The 17,382-nt window shown below is 44.9% G+C and overlaps 1 protein-coding gene across 1 annotated transcript in view; it reads left to right on the top strand.

Annotated features, from left to right (window-relative positions):
* LOC142775665 (uncharacterized) overlaps positions 1 to 17,382 on the top strand; it is a 73,309-nt gene that overhangs the window by 45,252 nt on the left and 10,675 nt on the right. The window contains exons 15-22 of the mRNA XM_075877300.1: positions 1,491 to 1,644; positions 2,332 to 3,407; positions 5,691 to 5,826; positions 6,819 to 6,985; positions 7,512 to 7,632; positions 12,126 to 12,772; positions 12,828 to 13,158; positions 14,631 to 14,785. Of these exons, the coding sequence (XP_075733415.1) occupies positions 1,491 to 1,644; positions 2,332 to 3,407; positions 5,691 to 5,826; positions 6,819 to 6,985; positions 7,512 to 7,632; positions 12,126 to 12,772; positions 12,828 to 13,158; positions 14,631 to 14,785 (2,787 nt within the window). The remainder of the gene's footprint in view (positions 1 to 1,490; positions 1,645 to 2,331; positions 3,408 to 5,690; positions 5,827 to 6,818; positions 6,986 to 7,511; positions 7,633 to 12,125; positions 12,773 to 12,827; positions 13,159 to 14,630; positions 14,786 to 17,382) is intronic.

Below are 17,382 nucleotides of genomic sequence, written 5' to 3'. Positions count from 1 at the left end.
GTCTGATCACGACAGATGCTATGAAAGCGAGGTGACTGCAGAAGCCACTTGCGTGTCACCGGACGAGTCTGAATTTAAAAAAAAATATTTATGACTAGGCTTCACCATTGTCAAAAAAACGTTTATTGTCACGTGACCATCTTCTATCCTTAGATGCGAAGCATTTCTTGCTTGGGCCTATGTCTCGCGGCGTCGGCGGTGTGCGCACTCCCACTACGCATATGCAACTCTCCTTCTTCCTTGTTTTCAACAGCTGCGCGTTCTCTCCAACCACCTGCTTGCGCTCGCCTCCCTCTCTCTACTCTAGCCATGCCTTCCAGCGCAACACCCCCTGCCCAGCGGCGCTAACCCCCCCCCCCCCCCCTTTGCGCATGCACGTCCCCTCCCCTCAAGCGACGCAGCCCCCGCCATAATCCGCGGTGACGAGGTACCGTGGTGGTTAGACACAAAAACGCAGGGAAGAAACGACTTCCATGCGGTGCTGACGATGCTTATTCAGGCGCCACGGAAGCCTCGGAGAGGGCATTGTTATCTCTCCCAAGATTGCCCGCTTCGTGATCATTTAAAGCAACGACATGGGGCGAATTTTCGCTCAGCCGCCGATCTCCCGAAGACACGCCAACTACAGGTCTGCGGATGCGTTTTGCTGGTGTTTTCGGTCTGCCATGATGTCACACTACGACGACATGCTGTCTTTTGAGGCGTCGTCGTTGTCGTCGGCCTAGTGTGACCATAGGGTCTGGCGACTTCGTCGGCGGGCGCGGCCGATGCTCTGCGTCTGCCTCGTGTCTTCGTCGGGGTCATGTCAGTGTCGTGTCGCTCTAGTGTAAACATACCTTTAGCGATTTTATTGATTGAAAAAAAAAAAACCGACTGCTCACGCTGCGCAACCGTTCACTGACCACCCTGTTTATATAGGCACTGGATCTTGACCGCCAAGGTAACTGGTGGGAGACTTCTCCTGTGCGTTGTTGAACAATAAAAATTCGCAGCGTGTGCACTAACTAAAAGCGGACTGCGGGTCTCTGTATTCAATCGGAGTCTTCTGTCGCTCACTGTCCATTAGCAGCAATTGGCATGTTCCAGAAGGAAACACTAGTGCATGACGGGGTACTTTGCGCCTCCCCAAGTTTCTCTGCTGGGCAACGGAGCGATGAGCGCCAGCGTCAACGTCACCGCCTGTGTAAGCGTTAGCGTCCGTTGCTTCGCATCTACACATAGTTTCGTTTAGCGGGAGATGGCGTAATTTTGTTTTCTTTCTCCCCCTTTCTCCAATCTCGTGTTAACGCAGTCAACCGGGCTGACCTGAAAGAGCGCAATTCCTTTTTAAACTAACGGGTTTCCGTGCGTGTCAATGCAAGCCATTAATTAATCACTTCCTGCGCGCGATGGTTATGTGGCCATTATATTTGAAATTTTCATATTTCGGGAATAAACGTTGGCATCACTTCACGTACATCTTTTCTATTTTCCTTTCTCTTTTAAAACAGTGCCCTTGGAGGCCAGTGCGCAGATTGCCCTGCAAAGAGATAAGTGCGACGAGTCTGCAGTTCTGAAGAAAGCTCTCGTGTGTGCTATCGGTTTCCAGAATTTCATGGACCAAAAAGTGTCTCGACGGAGACCCACTAAGGAAGAAGTGTGCCCGTGAGTACAACAATATTTACTAAACCAGGGATAGCACATACTTCAGCAGTTCGAAGTATTAGCTACGCAAATCAATAACTTTACCATAGAAGTTTTCGCGCATCAAACGATAGGCGTTCCAGCTGAAGTTTAGAAGTTTTACTTTCGACCTGTTATGACTGTTTAGCTAATCAATAAAGAGTCTCCAGTTCAAACAAAGCTACGAGCAAACCACTGCTGGTGCCCTCCTCATACCTTGTAGCCCATTTCCTTTTTTACAACAGCCTGGCCCACACTTTCGGAAACTCTTCGGCAATATTCATGCCAAAGCATTCCCGAAGCGACGCACACGATAAACGCGTACTGACAAACGATATGCGTCAGGCAGCTGACGTATTAAATGAAACTTGAAGGGAACTTCATAATAAAATGCTAACGCCTGCTAAACCATGCTGGGCATATATTTGTATATAAGAGAAAGTATATGGAGTGGTTTACAAATCAAATGCAGATTTAGGAGAAATGTTCTGTAAAGCTTCAACTGGCGCTAGTTGGTACGATAGTAGAATGTAGCGGCCCTGAGCAAAAGACCCGAAGGACTAACCTATACTCATCTTTCCCCATTTTTTATTCCTTCATGCCTTTTGCTCAGCGCAATCACTTTAGAATTTAGGCAACGCTTGTACCGAAAATATGTCTGTCTTTCAGGTTTATCAGAGATTTCGAGAACTGTATCGACAATGCCAGCCAAGGTAGCACCTGCAAAACTGACATGTCACTGAGCGCGCAACTGGTGACTTACAAGAGGCTTTTGGAGGAAGAGTATGGAGTCGACTGCCGCAGCAAAGGCGACATGAGCCCGCGCTTTTCCGCGGGAAGCGAGTCGGCAGACTACTTTTACGACGACCTCCGTAAGCGAGAGCACAAGACGCAGCGGAAACCCCGCGAACGGCAGCCACCCGCTGTACCCTCCGGCAGAAAGGGTGACTCGGATTTTTACGACTACGGAGACAATAGACGACGTCGTGGCGCCGCACGCAAGCCGGCACCGAACAAACACGACGCGTACAAGAACCGCGAGGAGTACGACTACTACAACGATCCAGCGAAGGTAATGCCGACTCCTCCTGTACCTCCGCCGAATGTGGAATACGAAGACGAGGACGCCAAGGAGTACTACGACTTTAGGCCAGACGTGAAGCGGGGTGATCAGGGAGGAGACGCCGGACGCGGGAGTGGCGGAAGGTTCCGCAGAGGCCACGACGATGTCGAAGATGAGCGACCACAACGCAGGTCCGTGGACGACGGAGAGCGTCGCTCGAAACCGAGGAAGAACGAAGCTCCTCAGGAGACGAAGGAAGGCCACGCGTACCAAGACGATGAGGCTCCTGTTAGACCAGGCAGCTCATACGACTATAGCTTCGAAGAAGGATTCAGCAAAAAGAAGCTCAAGAAAAACGACCGAAGTGAGGACGGCAGCTTCTTCGAAGACGACGAGGACGAACGCACCGAGAGAGTTCCACGACGGCGCAATCGTAGGCAGGACGCTCCCGCTGTGGGTGACTCTTCCGACGACGCGGAAGAGGCCTCGGACGAGGAACGCATCAACGACACTGTTGACGATGGCGAGCCGGATCGAGCGAGTCAGCGTGCGGCGGTTGAAGACGAAGACGAGGAAGAGGATCCGTTTTTCCGGGGCAAGTTGGCACGCGCGAAGCAGGAGGAAAGCATGCAGATGGAAGACGACGGCTACGAAGATGCTCAGCGCCGAAGAAACCAGAGCGGTGAGAGAACGCTAAGCGCGCCACTGCCAGATGAATATCCTCTATTGGCATATGCAGAATAGTATGCATGCGATGTGGTTTGAGACCGCAGATTAGTGGGTTAGCATGCTCACGCAGCGGTGTACGTAACTTCCACACTCAAACCATTACGCGGAAGTCTTGGGGCGTCCACACTGGCGGGACAAAAACGAACGCCGCAGTCTAGTGCCACGAAGGTGCAGGTCCGTCGTGGTCCGATCCAACCGCGTCGAATCTCGCGTTGCTGGCGAAACCATATGCTCGTTCAAGACGACAAACGAGTGTGGTGGTTCGGCCTTATTTCAGCGAATGCAACAGGGCGTATAATATAGCTGGAGCAAATATACTTATAGAGGGAATTTACTAAAACGACGTGGAAGCTGTCCTTCAAGCTGTCGTCATGTACGGCCCTTTCAGTGCGGAGGAAGATTTTTTTGTTTGAATTTCAGTAGTGCGAATAAGCAGCCTTTCGCCTTCGCAAAAAATAATAATAATAACTCCGTTTCGGCACTCAATCCTCTGTGTTTAAACGATCTTCATAAATTGAAAGCACTATGTATATGATGAAACATACAGCAAAACTGCACCCGCTTCCTAGACACCCTAAAACATCTAAGCAGACCTTATCTTTTTGGTGCCTTTAAGTTTCGCGTAGTCTCCCGTTTCGAAAATCAGAAGCAAAGTACGAACACAATAATATCACTTTATATATTTTCATTTTCGAGTTACTGAACTTGCGCTCAAACCCATGCGTGCTACACGCTACATGGCTAACGTATTATAACACCAAGAAAAAAAAATGAACCGCGACATTCTTTTCCTATTACACACAGCCATATGAAGCCAGTCACATTTAAATGTAGTCATTGGGAAATAAATTTCATAAAAATAAAAGTGGGTAAATAAAAAAGCTTGCCGCTTGTGGGGACAGCCCTTTTTCTTTCATCGAAACTACGGCAGTGGCCGTTGTTACGCCCACTTTCTTCGGTATTTCTGTATGTGTAACCCTTGGTACGTTACCCTGCATCACTCATAGGCATGGCGGTGTATATTGAACATATTTTGGGGCAGATAGAATCAAGCCATCGTAGTCATCATTACCCTTGTCAGCCCGTCTTACGCCCACTGCATAATGAAAGCCTCTCCCAATGACACCCAACCAGCCCAATCGTGCGGAAACTGGTTCCATTTTAGCACGCAAATTTGTCACTCTACTCATTCTTCTGTCGTCCTCGGCCACTTTTAGCATCACGTAGCATGTAATTTATACACACGGGCAGCTGACCAATTCGAACGGGCAGCAAGGAGGTCGATAAGGCAGCTTGTCAGTAATCCATGTTGGGGTAGTTGGTTATATTGTTCGTTAGTCAAGCCTCAAGACAAAATGTGGGTTTGACAAAGGCAAATGTGAAGCTTTATGTGAGAAATCTTGCGAAAGTAGTCTGTGGAGGGGATTGACTTAATAAACAGACAGTTCATATAAATTAGCAGCCAAGTAAAAAAAAAACTTGGTGAACAAGTTAAACTCAACTACAACATTCCGAGCTAAACCCTAAGCAAACAAACACGACCCGGTAAATCAGAAGACTTGTATTTTACTTGCAAAAGTTTTAAGCGTTAACGTCACCTGTCTGTCGTGTCACAGGCTGGAGTTTAAGTGAGTCGACAATTTTTGACCAAATTATAAAGAAGGCGAAACGGCCGTCACTTGCGACATGTTCAGACCAATCGCTGATGGCAGAAACTAGAATATAGGTTTTCGTTACAGTAAGTAACGTTCCGGTTCCTTTCTAACAGAAGGAGCTACGGTGCTATCAAACGATGTTACCTTAAACATTTGCACGATGCCTTAAGGTTAGGTTATTTATTAGGTGATTAGGTTAGGTTCATATTATCGCGGATAGCGTTGAGAAGGCGGGGAGGTACTGACTTGACTATTTTGGTTGAATGTTCAATTATTTTAATGATTACAAAAACAATAAAAAATAAGTCAGCGTAAAACTCGTGCTTATGACGCTACATACTTCCTCGTGAGAAGTGTCGCCAGCGTTTTCCCAGCTAGATTGGACTTGGTTGTGTGTTACGATAGGAGGCTGTGCACTAAAGCGGCATAAAATTGCTGCTGTGACATCAAATTTTAAAATTGTCAAGTACGCAAGTAAAAAAAAAGGCGTCAACTTTTCTATGAATAAAGAAGCATTGACCTTATACTTTGCAGCGCTTTATTATGGTGAAATTATTTATGCCTAAATCACCTTTTTGCAGCGTGTAATGTGCACATGTACCACATCGACATGAAGCGATGCGATCGTGGTATCATGGACGAAGTGGCATCACTGTACAACGTGACCGTACGTCTTTCTCGCAGCGTTTCCACAGCTGCTAAATCCAGCGCATGCATGTGAGTACGAACTGCCATCATGCGGTCATTATGAGATTTTTCTTTTCATGCATTTTGATCAATGTGAGAGTGAAGATATTGCATAAATTTCGCCAAAGCCGCGGCAGTCTCCCAGTTGTGTCACTGTGCTCTGCGTACGTACACTGCCATTTAAGACTCCCCCCCCCCCCCCTCTCCCTGATTAGATCTTAGCAAAGAATCCGCTGATTAGATTTTTGATGACCTTCTTTAGAGACGTTTGCACTGGCTAATACGCTATAAGGACGCGAAATGGCCGTACGTAACAAGACGGGAGCGTGAATTCGTGAAGAGGGTAAATGAAGAATACGGGCGCAATCAGCGTCACTATGGTATAGCCACAAAAACGTCGTAGCAAGCAAGCAAGCAAGTAGAAAAAAAAAAGACTGGCAATTTAAGTCGTCGCCCCAGAAATGAATGCAGATATACGTGCGAGTGAAAAAGCAGTGAATGAACGAAAATTAGGATTAAAAAAAAAATGATCCAAAAAATGTAACCTACAAAGTGTAACCAATAAATTAATGCAAAAAATGTCAAGTTCTGCGACACTTGATCTTCCATACCTTAATTTCGGTGAATACCAAACACAACGTCTTTGAAGACATACGCCAACGAGTCAATGTTTATTTTTTCGGATAAACTTTGGCTGACATGCCTTTTTAAACCTTTTTCTTCAGCCGGACGCTCTATCTGCGATGTTCAAACATTTCGTGCAAAAAAAGCACCGTTGACTAATTAACCATACAATGCCAATATATACGAATACCTTCCAAACCATTTATTTGCAGCCTGAAAATTTACTACCATTAGTATGAGGAAAAGAGGCTTTACTATATCCATTTGGCCCGCTGAACAATCGAACAATGTCTCAGAGTATGTAGCAGAATGACCTTGAACGAAATGAATGTTTATTCTGACAAGTGGAAATACGGCTGAATAGTCTAAACACCGCCTTAAATTTTCTCCTTTTGAAGTGCTATTCGGGAATTTGAGTCCTGCATTCAACAAGCACAGGTCAGGCACCACTGCATGGTATTCGACGAGACACACAACATTTCGCTGATGCGAAATCTACTGGCGAGAGCATTCGACGTAAACTGCTCAGACACTGCGCCAGTGCCCATGAAACAACTTTCCAAAGGTAAGCTTCGCCTGCAAACAGATAGATAGATAGATAGATAGATAGATAGATAGATAGATAGATAGATAGATAGATAGATAGGTATATAGATAGATAGATAGATAGATAGATAGATAGATAGATAGATAGATAGATAGATAGATAGATAGTCCTACTTAGCCAACTTAACTATGGTCTGACAGCCGATAAGTACATCGGTCACAATCGTATAGTCAAGCTGTTGCAAAGACTTGGCGTCAAATTATTGATAATGGCAGGATGTCACTTGTTAAGCATATTGGGACTCCTGTTAGGGAGAAAACTTTGCCCAGGAAACTTGATCACTTTTATTTTACTCCCGAGTAGAGCCAACGAATTGCAACCATTTTTGCTACTTTAAATCATGCCATATCATTAAAAAAAAGTTATTTGTTGCGTATTTTCAACGAAGAATTGATTCCTTGCATTGCGGCACAAAACGAGAACAAAGCGCACGCGTAGTGGGACGATCACTGCATCGCGTTGCGCAATGTTGGCTTACTTTCAGGTTTGCTGCAACACAGATGCAACAACACCATGCTTGCTCGGCTCTACTCCTACTGCGCCGTTGGATTTTATGCAGAGGTGGAAGGCCAACAGATTGACAAAACGGACAAAGCCGTGTGCCAGTACGACAACAATTTCTTTCCCTAACTTGTAGCAGCTCTAAGTTTGCTGCATACACATTTCGTGCGTTATTTTTTGATGACAGCAAGAACATAAGCATGAGAGGCAAATGTAGCCTGTTCTTGGCACACACGAGGGAATGTACTGAACTTACTGCTACAATCATTAGTCACTATGCGCTTGTTTGGGTCTGTGTGGACGAGTGATCGTTGCACTGGCGCTCCGTATAGCGTGTGACTATGCGTTTCAGTGATAATCGCGCCATAAGTGGTCGTCATACGTGGTCAGGGCAGCAACGTCATAATGTTGAAGTCAAGTACCGAATGTAACAGCGTTGTACTATGAATCGCGCTCACAGTTTGTACTTAGTCTATCTCAACTATATTTGCCGGAGTTTATGTCGCGAAGTTACGAATATTCAACGTTTTTGTATCCCCGGTATTTGCGATGAGTCAAATGTATACACAAGTACTGAGAGTTCATTTAGGGCAGACGTTTACAAGTTGAAAACTTCTCTGCCTTTTCATAACGTTGCCACATTAGGGTATTGGTATTGAAGCTGACTTCCTTAATCGTAAAGCAGAGCTGTGTCGGTCAGCTCCTTCCTATTCTGGCTTAACTTTTAGAGCTGTGTCACTGTGAGAAAGATCAGGTGCGGCTACGTCTTCAATAAGCTTTCGCCTTAGATAATAATTAGTCACCATACAGATGGAAGCAATGGTGTTATGTATAGGAACACACTAGCTTAACCAAGCTTAAGGAAAAGGCAAGCGAGAACTCGGAACAATACACGGTTGCTGTGATACACTATATAGAGACGCTGTCAAATGGTCAATCCCACATGTAGAAATTTGCAGCCGCTCCTTTTATCGTAAAGTCTGAGGCAGGGAGAGTCATATGCCTACGTTGGCGCTCCCCGCTTGTCTCCCCCTCTGTCCGTGGTCGTCGTCGCGCCTTTATCTACAAAATATCCTGAACCTACGCGTCCAGAAAGGAAACGCGCTCACAACAAAACAGTAACTGTCAAGTCAGGAATAACTAAATGGGCGAGAAGTGCGTTATATTTAGTCACTCGAAGGGTGGTGACAGATAGAAGAGGCGCTTTGAAAGCCTCCCAAAAGTAGTGCATAAAGAAACTTTGCCCGGAATCTTGCGTAGTACGAAGCTTCATGGGTTCCTAGCAATGACATGCACGTACCCTGTCGTTCAATATCACGCCTATGAGCACAGTTCAAGATAAAGTCCCCTCAAATGGGGCGCATTGCTTTCACTCGCGTAAATCAGGAGTATACCCCCTACGCAGCAATCGACAGCAAAGCTATCCATCGTTTACTCAACACATGCCCCAACGCTTGACGATATAATGTGGGAGACACGCATTTCAGATAAGGCAAGCGCGACTGCTGGCGTCTTCTAGAGGTGTCGCCGTCAGCATCCTTAATGTGGTAGCAAGTTGCTTGTCACGACCAGTAAAGAGTTCATGTTTTATTTCTGTAGGTTTTAAGTTGAAGCAGTTTATCGTGTAGCCGCTCATCTAACAAGGCTGATTCACGCATTGGAAGGCAGTGACACAAGGAGTTGTAAGGTCAAAGAGAGGCAGCAGTAAAATAACAGAAGCACGAGAAAGCTAAAAAGAAACTGCAAACGAACGGAAAATTCATTCACTATAAAATATAAGCTGGCCAAAGAGATTGGTGATTTCAGAGACGTAGTGAAGGTAGCTGATAAGCTGAGCTCAGAAGTGTGCAATTCATCCTTCTTCAAGGAAACTCTCAAAGCAGAACAAGGCAGTGGAGTCCTCTATGTAATGACAGATGAGGTTAGAAAAGGCGTAAGAGGTGTATGGTCGCTGAAAAGCTGTCGGAGAAGACATAATGATTGATGTAATAGAAGATAGAAATTAATATATGATACAGAAACTCTAATGTATATAGTGTCTGAAAACGCCAATTGGTACAGTGAGCTGGAGAAATGCTAGCATTATAATTATACACACGAAAGGAGGTATCAAACATTGTAGTTATCACAAACGGATGAGCTTACTTTCAGAATTATATAAAATCTTCATGAAGGTAATCTCAAAGATAAATACACACAATACACACACAAATACACACAATAAATACACACACAAATACACACAATAAATGACAGCCACGCAATCAGCCAGGTAATAGAGTTGTCTGCTAAGTACAAGAAACCTCACTACACAGCTTTAATAGAATGCCCAAGATGCACTCTACTTCATAAATTATCAGGAGCATTAGAGCGTCATGTCACTTAAGGGCCCTTGAAACATATGAAGATATCTACAGCTACCCGACATCTCCGCAAGAAAAGCTATACAATCACGATTGAAAAAGGCACCAGACAAGAAGGTACGATCTCTATTTCTATTCACTGCATGCATAAAAGCAGTATTTAAATGACTAGACTGGGAAGAAACTAGAATAAAAAGTAACGGAGTGTATTATTAAAGCAATGTAGTGTTTGCAGATGATATGCGCCATCCCTGCATTGCTCATAAAAGACACACACAAAAAAAGAAAATGAAAACTTAGTAGGTTACAAGGATGGCAATAAATCTGTTTTGGTGAAATAAAGCAAAATATTTGAAGAAATGCAAACTAAGTGTCGGAAAGTCGCACATTGTTTTGCCTTCTCACTTTTCACCTTTGATTCGCCAACGGAAGCAGACGACGTCAACATAAAAAAAAGATATATGGTTAAACACAGCGTGACTGAGACATCTACATATAACCTGGTCTTCTTCTGAGGAAGACACAATCATGTTCCCCCATAGTCGAATACAACTTAAGAAGTCCGGAGTCCCGATGATCAAAGCACGAACTCCGATCACCTCCGCGACCGCGCCTAAAGAACACTGTCACGCACGCGACAGTGTTCTCGGAATGTGGGGTCACCATAGGCGTGCACGATGCCCCTTCAGGGTGCGGGGGGGGGGGGGGGGGCGAAGGTTCGTCACAACGCTCCCTCTCTATTATTTCAATGTATGGATCCGACATTGCCCTACTTCCCCTCCCCCCCCCCCCCCGAATTACAGCGCCTCGTTTCCCTATTATTTCACTGTATGGTGCTGTCTTCGCCCCCCCCTCCTCCTCATAGGAGACTAGGGAGCGGCTACCCCATCCTGACTCTCTAGCTCTCCTCCTATATACGCATGCCTATGAGGGTCACCGGCCGTCCGGCTCATGACGTCAGTCTGGAGAGCGCGCCCGTTGCTTCAGGCTTCTTTGCCTGCGCTATTGAGAAGAATATTCAGCAGGCTTTTTGAGTTCTACGCGACTGTTTATATCTTCAGGCAAACTTCGAGAATATTAGGTAGCACAGCTTGACTATTTCATACTGATCGATACGTTTAAGCGAAAAGGATAACTATACGACGTAAGTAGTGATGTCATTTGTTTAGAGAGCGAAAATTGGTGTGCTACGCACGACATGTTCTAAGCACGAAAAAAAAACAACGTTTCTGCATTCCGAAAGCTTTGTCTTGATGAGATGCCACTGATTATAGGCCACAGGGTATTATGAGTTTGTTTCGTCATCATTTATAGCCTAAATCAACCTTGTGCGACATTAGTTGGCAGCCACTTTTATCACACAGGTAGGCGCGACAGTTAGAAGCCAGTAGGTTCGGTCAAATATAAACATTTCTATTTCGAGGGTTGCGTTAACAATTAAACAATGTCAGTGGTTAAACAAGATCGCAATTGGCTGTATGCTAATCAACAAAGTGACATTTGTAGCAGATTGAAAAGCTCCGTACCACCAGACAGGACCTGACAGCACTAAACCTTATGCAATGGCATGAATACTCTAGCCAAACAGTTCTGAACAAGAAACCTATTCATTCCTACTTCGAATGGAAAAATAAGTGTTTCAAGCATTCGATTGCTTATTATTTGACTGTTAATTTTGTAAGAGCATGCATTCTGTCGATAGATTTTCGGTAGCACTCAAGATTATGAGCTTTTTCACCTACAGCACGCGTCGGTGGCTTACTTCAGCCACTGAAATTACCCGGTAAGAAATTAAGCAATCAACATACATTATGATGGATCAGTAGTTTTGTTATTTCTCAGCATGAGACTGCAATCAGTTCACGTAGACGGCATTCAAACACTCGGGATGCCCTTTGTGCTTGAAGAGCCCAAACTTCATAACAGCTGGTCAAACTACATATCTTGACCCACCGTACCTTTACAAGATGCAGAACTTCAAGACTTATTTTTTATAGATAAACGCATGAAAGGGAGGCAGCAGTACATAGTTGACTAGGATACGTTGGCCATCATAAGCAGCAGAGTATATTTCGAAGCACGCTTAAATTGGGGACAGTAAATCTCAAGGAAAGCATGAAACTGCTTTCCGTAATGCCGAAATTAAACGAGCTAAACATCAGATCACGTCAAAACAATGTCAATCCTTAACATTAGTTGGCAGCCAAACTCAATTGATCTTGTGCTCATTTCAGCTTTGTCCGTGAGTTCCTGAACTGTACGAAGGACGCTTATCATGATTCCTCTTGCGAAAATACGGACATGCCGATCAAGCCAACTACCAGCTTCTTCGACAGCGTGTTGCTGACGAAATATGCGCGCTTGTGCGGGATAGAGCACGACGTTACGCGATCCACAACGCCACGGATCGTGACACCGATAATTCCAGAAAATCCTTCATGCGGGAAACCTGGTCAGCCCGGTGGTCCTGGTGGCCCCGGGGGACCTAATGGCCCCTGTGGGCCATACGGTCCTTGTGGGCCGAATGGCCCTGGTTGCAAGCCTAATGGGGAACCAGGTACGCCAGGAGGTCCCGGAGGACCCGGAGGTCCCGGAGGACCTGGAGGTCCTGGAGGGCCGGGTGGTCCAGGAGGACCCGGGGGTCCTGGAGGGCCAGATGGCCCCAAGCCAGGACAACCAGGGGGTCCTGGAGGTCCAGGGGGTCCTGGTGGTCCTGGGGGTCCTGGCGGTCCAGGGGGTCCTGGCGGCCCCGGAGGTCCAGGTGGTCCTGGAGGTCCTGGACCAGGAGAACCTGGTGGTCCTGGAGGACCTGGTGGACCCGGAGGCCCAGGTGGCCCTGGAGGACCTGGTGGGCCGGGTGGGCCGGATTGTATCTGTCCAGGTAAGTGAGTTTCGTGCACAAGGCAATGCTGTGCTCAATAGCTGTTCTCGCGCAGCAACATCATCAATCGCAACTACAACCACATCAACTACGACGACAACTGAACCATCGCCATTTTCAACCGTAACCAAGAAATGGTCGACGATGTCTGACACGACTGAAACAACGTCTCCCGTAACATCACCATATAGCGGCCCGACAACCACTGAATCGCTTTACACTACAACAACGCCTTTCACGCCCAGCGTCTCGGAAACAACATGTCTTGTCATCAACACGTCTTTCAAGTATCCTGAAGAGTGCAATAAAAAGGAGCTGCTTAGGCGTTTCTTCACGTGCGGCATAACCTTCCAGACCAACCTGGAGCTTCAGAAACCTGAATGCCAGTGAGTATGAGTTGGTAATTTTGCATTCAAATGTAGCATGCGAGAACATTAATCTTCGCATGACTTTTGGTGTGTGTGGCGGTCCTATTAGAGTAATTACACAGGGTGTAAAAGGAAGTGAAATCAGAGCCTATATGCGGCATGCTAAAGCTACTACAGGGTCTATATGAACTCCCGGTAGCCGTAAACGCATTCAAAAATGATTTTAGACCTCACTTGTGTTGAAGTAGTGGTACCATTCCATACAACTATATCGTTTGCCTAGAGCTTCACAGGGCCAAAACCTCATTCAGGGTACTGGCAAAGAAGCATACCAACCTCAAGGGCCTGCGTATTTCTTTTCACATATGCTTACTTTCGATCATTTTATTTATGTTACATGAACGACAAGGAGGGAAACACAGGGACACATTTGTGTTACGCACAATCTCACAAAGCGAACCCTCGAAATATCAGGAACGTATAAACGTATAAAATATCGAAGGAATGAGCATGAACGTACAAACTCGTTCCATGTGGGAGAACTCGAGTAAACGTTTATATAGTGTGCAGAAGTGCTTTGTCACCGCATACCACTCAGTTTACCATAGCTCGGCAAATTTCAAGTTTCGTTGCTGCAACTTTGCAGCACTGCTGAGGTTATATAGATGGTTGCCGACTTCCAGAGTTCATTAGGCTGTCAAGTTTTCGTCATTATATCTCACACTACGAAGTACGGTCGACCAGATGCTCGAATGAAGCGTTGTATCTTGTACATAAAAAAATTCGGCGCATTCGTTGACGTGAAATAGGAGGAGCTCTTAGGAAAGCGCACTCAGCTTTGTTCAAATCTGTGTACATTTCACAATGCAAGCAAAACCGCAAAGAGCACAGAACGCACGTGTTTCGACAATGTCCTCTGCATCCCAAGTGGCACAGACAACTGCGTGTCCCTTTGTCAAATCGTATGTGAATAAAAGTGCCGTAGGCGTCTCAAAAAGCCACAAAGTTATTTTTGTTCTCTTAGGAAGATTTCGCTTTGTGTAAACATTTTGTTTAGTAAGGTGGCAAAACTGAGTGAGTAGGACAGTACTTATGACGATCAGCGTAAACAGATCAAATTACAAGTTAGCGCCTGTGTCGTATTCTGATTTTTTGTGCTGGGCATTATGAAAGAAGTTCGCTTGAACTATAAAGGTGAAACAAACAAACAAACAAACAAACAAACAAACAAACAAACAAACAAACAAACAAACAAACAAACAAACAAACAAACAAACAAACAAACAAACAAACAAACAAACAAACAAAGCTACAGCGCTCCTGTAGGCACAGCGAAGGGCGGAATCGGGAAAAAAACGCTTCTAGTACAGGCTGACCATGATCGTGACGCTACGCTTTGCCAGAACGGACGGTTCGGTAGCACTCTTGTGCCTTTATTCCATGTGCGCACATGTAAGCGCACTAATAGAATGCTTACTCCGCTGCCTCAGATGCTACTACAACTACAAGAAATGTTTTGATGACGCACGGAAGGAGCTTCACTGCTATAACACTGACCAGACTAAGGACCCACTCGTAATCACTGTGAACATTCTGTCCGAGCTGATGATCAACATCTACAGTGTGAAATGCATGCCATCAATGAGTAAGTGGAGTTTTTATTTCTTTCCTCCAGGCATCTTAAACCGGTTGCATGTTTTTTTTCCCCTTCTGGATTAACTATCTTGTCAGTCAGTCCAGAGTAACAGTTGTTTAAATAGAATACCTGACTTCTTTACAACGCAAATGACAATAGACCAACTTCACCACGTTCAGAGCGCATGCGGCGCGATCACCCGCCTTAGTGGTCTATTAGCAAGTCGCGGGATCGAACCTCGGCCGCGGCGGCCGCATTTCGGATGAAGGCGGAATTGCCAGAGGCCCGTGTACTTAGATGTAGGTGCACGTTAAAGAGCCCCAGGTGTTAAAAATTTCCAAAGCCCTACACTTGGACATCTGTGGTATTCATATGATGCTTTTAGGATTATTATGATCATCATGCACAGCGATCCCGTCCATGTCATGATGATAGCAGCCCTTGCCACTTTCCCTTAACTTAAAAGATGGCGAGGATCAATGCGAGAAACAATGACATTGCAGATTTTTCAAGAAATTTTCGGAAGATGTCGGGCGGTGCGATGCCTCTATACTTACATCTTCCGAGTGGGATTCCCATAATGCAAATACGGCATGCATTATGCCATTATTGCCTGTCCATAATTTGAGGACTGTTAAAGCTAGAAATCTCTCTAGTAGTGGTGGCGGAATGAAACTTGTAGTAAAGTTAGCTGTTTTAAAGGTAGTTCTTAGCCATGGGGTGAAATTTTACTTATCGGCAGAAAATAGTGTTAGAAAGAACTATAAATTTATATGGTTTGTTAGGCGATGTTTAAGATTGCCACGAGACTTTAAATGTTTTTTTTTTTTCATACAGACACACCTTGTAAGAGGACGCATCAGTCTGAATTGAGCAGTCAGCGACACCATTGAAAATTTTGGTGCTGTGTACACTTTCTTGAATCCGTGTAATGCAACGTGCAGTGTTCAGGCGCCAGATGGACTGTTTGTGTAGGAAATATGCCATCGTGGGCACAACTGAAACACGAAGGAGTCAGGTGCACCTATAGTAATGTGTTTCGATTTCCGCCTTCACCAGTTAATATAATGTCGCTATGGTATAGGCTTGTACGTGCTTAGTATGCCACATAGCGTCGTTTCATAGGTAAAAGTACCAGTGCATAAACGGCATCTTAGGTTATACCTTCGACTTATTGCTTCTAACTGGCGATCTGCTTGAATTATGCCATTTGCGTCCTTTTTAGCCACATCGGGAAGTTTGTACCCTATAAGATTAGAAGAAAAACAAGGCATGGATGGGATAGCGTGTAGTATCCTTTATTATAAGAGTTCATGGTGTGTTGTTAGCATGAAAGCAGCGGTGCCCCATTCCACTCAGTCACGTTCACTTGAAGGGAATGCTTGAACATGCTGAAAGTACCTAAGTATCTATATCGTGATCAGCAACAAGCTTCTATAGTGACGTATTGTAAAGGAACCCACCTCTGCTATTGACATCCCAGTTCATCACCCATTGGCCTAAGAAAACAGGGTGGGAATCATCTCGGATTGATTATGAAATATCTAATATGATGTGTGCCTTTGCATATTTAAATGATCCGGCAGCACAACAGGCGAGAATGAACAATCAAGCAGGAATAGCGAATGACATTTGGGCTGTGCAAATGGAATTTGCCGCAGCGTACAAGAGCTATTAAAAGTGCTGCTGACTTGCGACTAACATGCCCGATTGCAAATACAGCAAATAAAATGTATAATATATAAGTGCCGAAATGGAAGGACATGCATATTTGAGTATTATGCCAAAAACGATCGGCAAAAAAAAAAAGACAGACTTAACGGATACAAGTGAAGTTTATTTTCATTTCACACAAAGGGGGAAGCCGGGGCAAATTCTGGAGTGCCTAACAAAGGCCTCGGCTTTGTTCAGCCTGAACTCAATAAACGCAATTATATAATTACAATTTTAGCAGCATTTGCCAGGGTTACACAATGCTGCGGTTAAGCATGCAGCGTAAACAGAATACAAAGCATTATCAAAACAAAAATTGATACAAAATATAACTTGAACTTATACAAAGCAAAAATCAAACTTTAGTAAATATTTCTTTATTTGCTTTATGAATAATTTAAATGCAATATCGAAAACAACATTCGTCGACACTTTATTAATGGGAAGTTAGTCATCAACAGTTTCATTATTTTGCATGCAACTGCTTGAAGTTCGTGAATCGAATATGATTCTCAGTACTTTTTCAATGAAAAGTAAAACCAAGTTTCAGGAATAGTTAGCTTTGTTAAAGACAAACTTTCGGAAGGTTAGGAAGTGTAAAGCAAACAGACCATTGCTCAATTCACAGCTATATTGTGTCGCGCCTGTATAATTGAGACATTCGACCTTGCATAGATGCAGCTCCTGGTGTCGCAGGGAAAAATAAACGTTAGGTGCAGCCATCATGCCCCGCGGTGGTGGTCTAGTGGCTAAGGTACTCGGCTGCTGACCCGCAGGTCGCGGGATCGAATCCCGGCTGCAGCGGCTGCATTTCTGATGGAGACGGAAAAGTTGTAGGCTCGTGTGCTCAGATTTGGGTGCACGTTAAAGAACCCCATGTGGTCGAAATTTCC

Source organism: Rhipicephalus microplus, chromosome X (assembly GCF_043290135.1).
Source record: "Rhipicephalus microplus isolate Deutch F79 chromosome X, USDA_Rmic, whole genome shotgun sequence".
Classification (NCBI taxonomy): Eukaryota; Metazoa; Arthropoda; class Arachnida; order Ixodida; family Ixodidae; genus Rhipicephalus; species Rhipicephalus microplus.
This window is presented reverse-complemented; position numbering and strand designations above follow the sequence as displayed.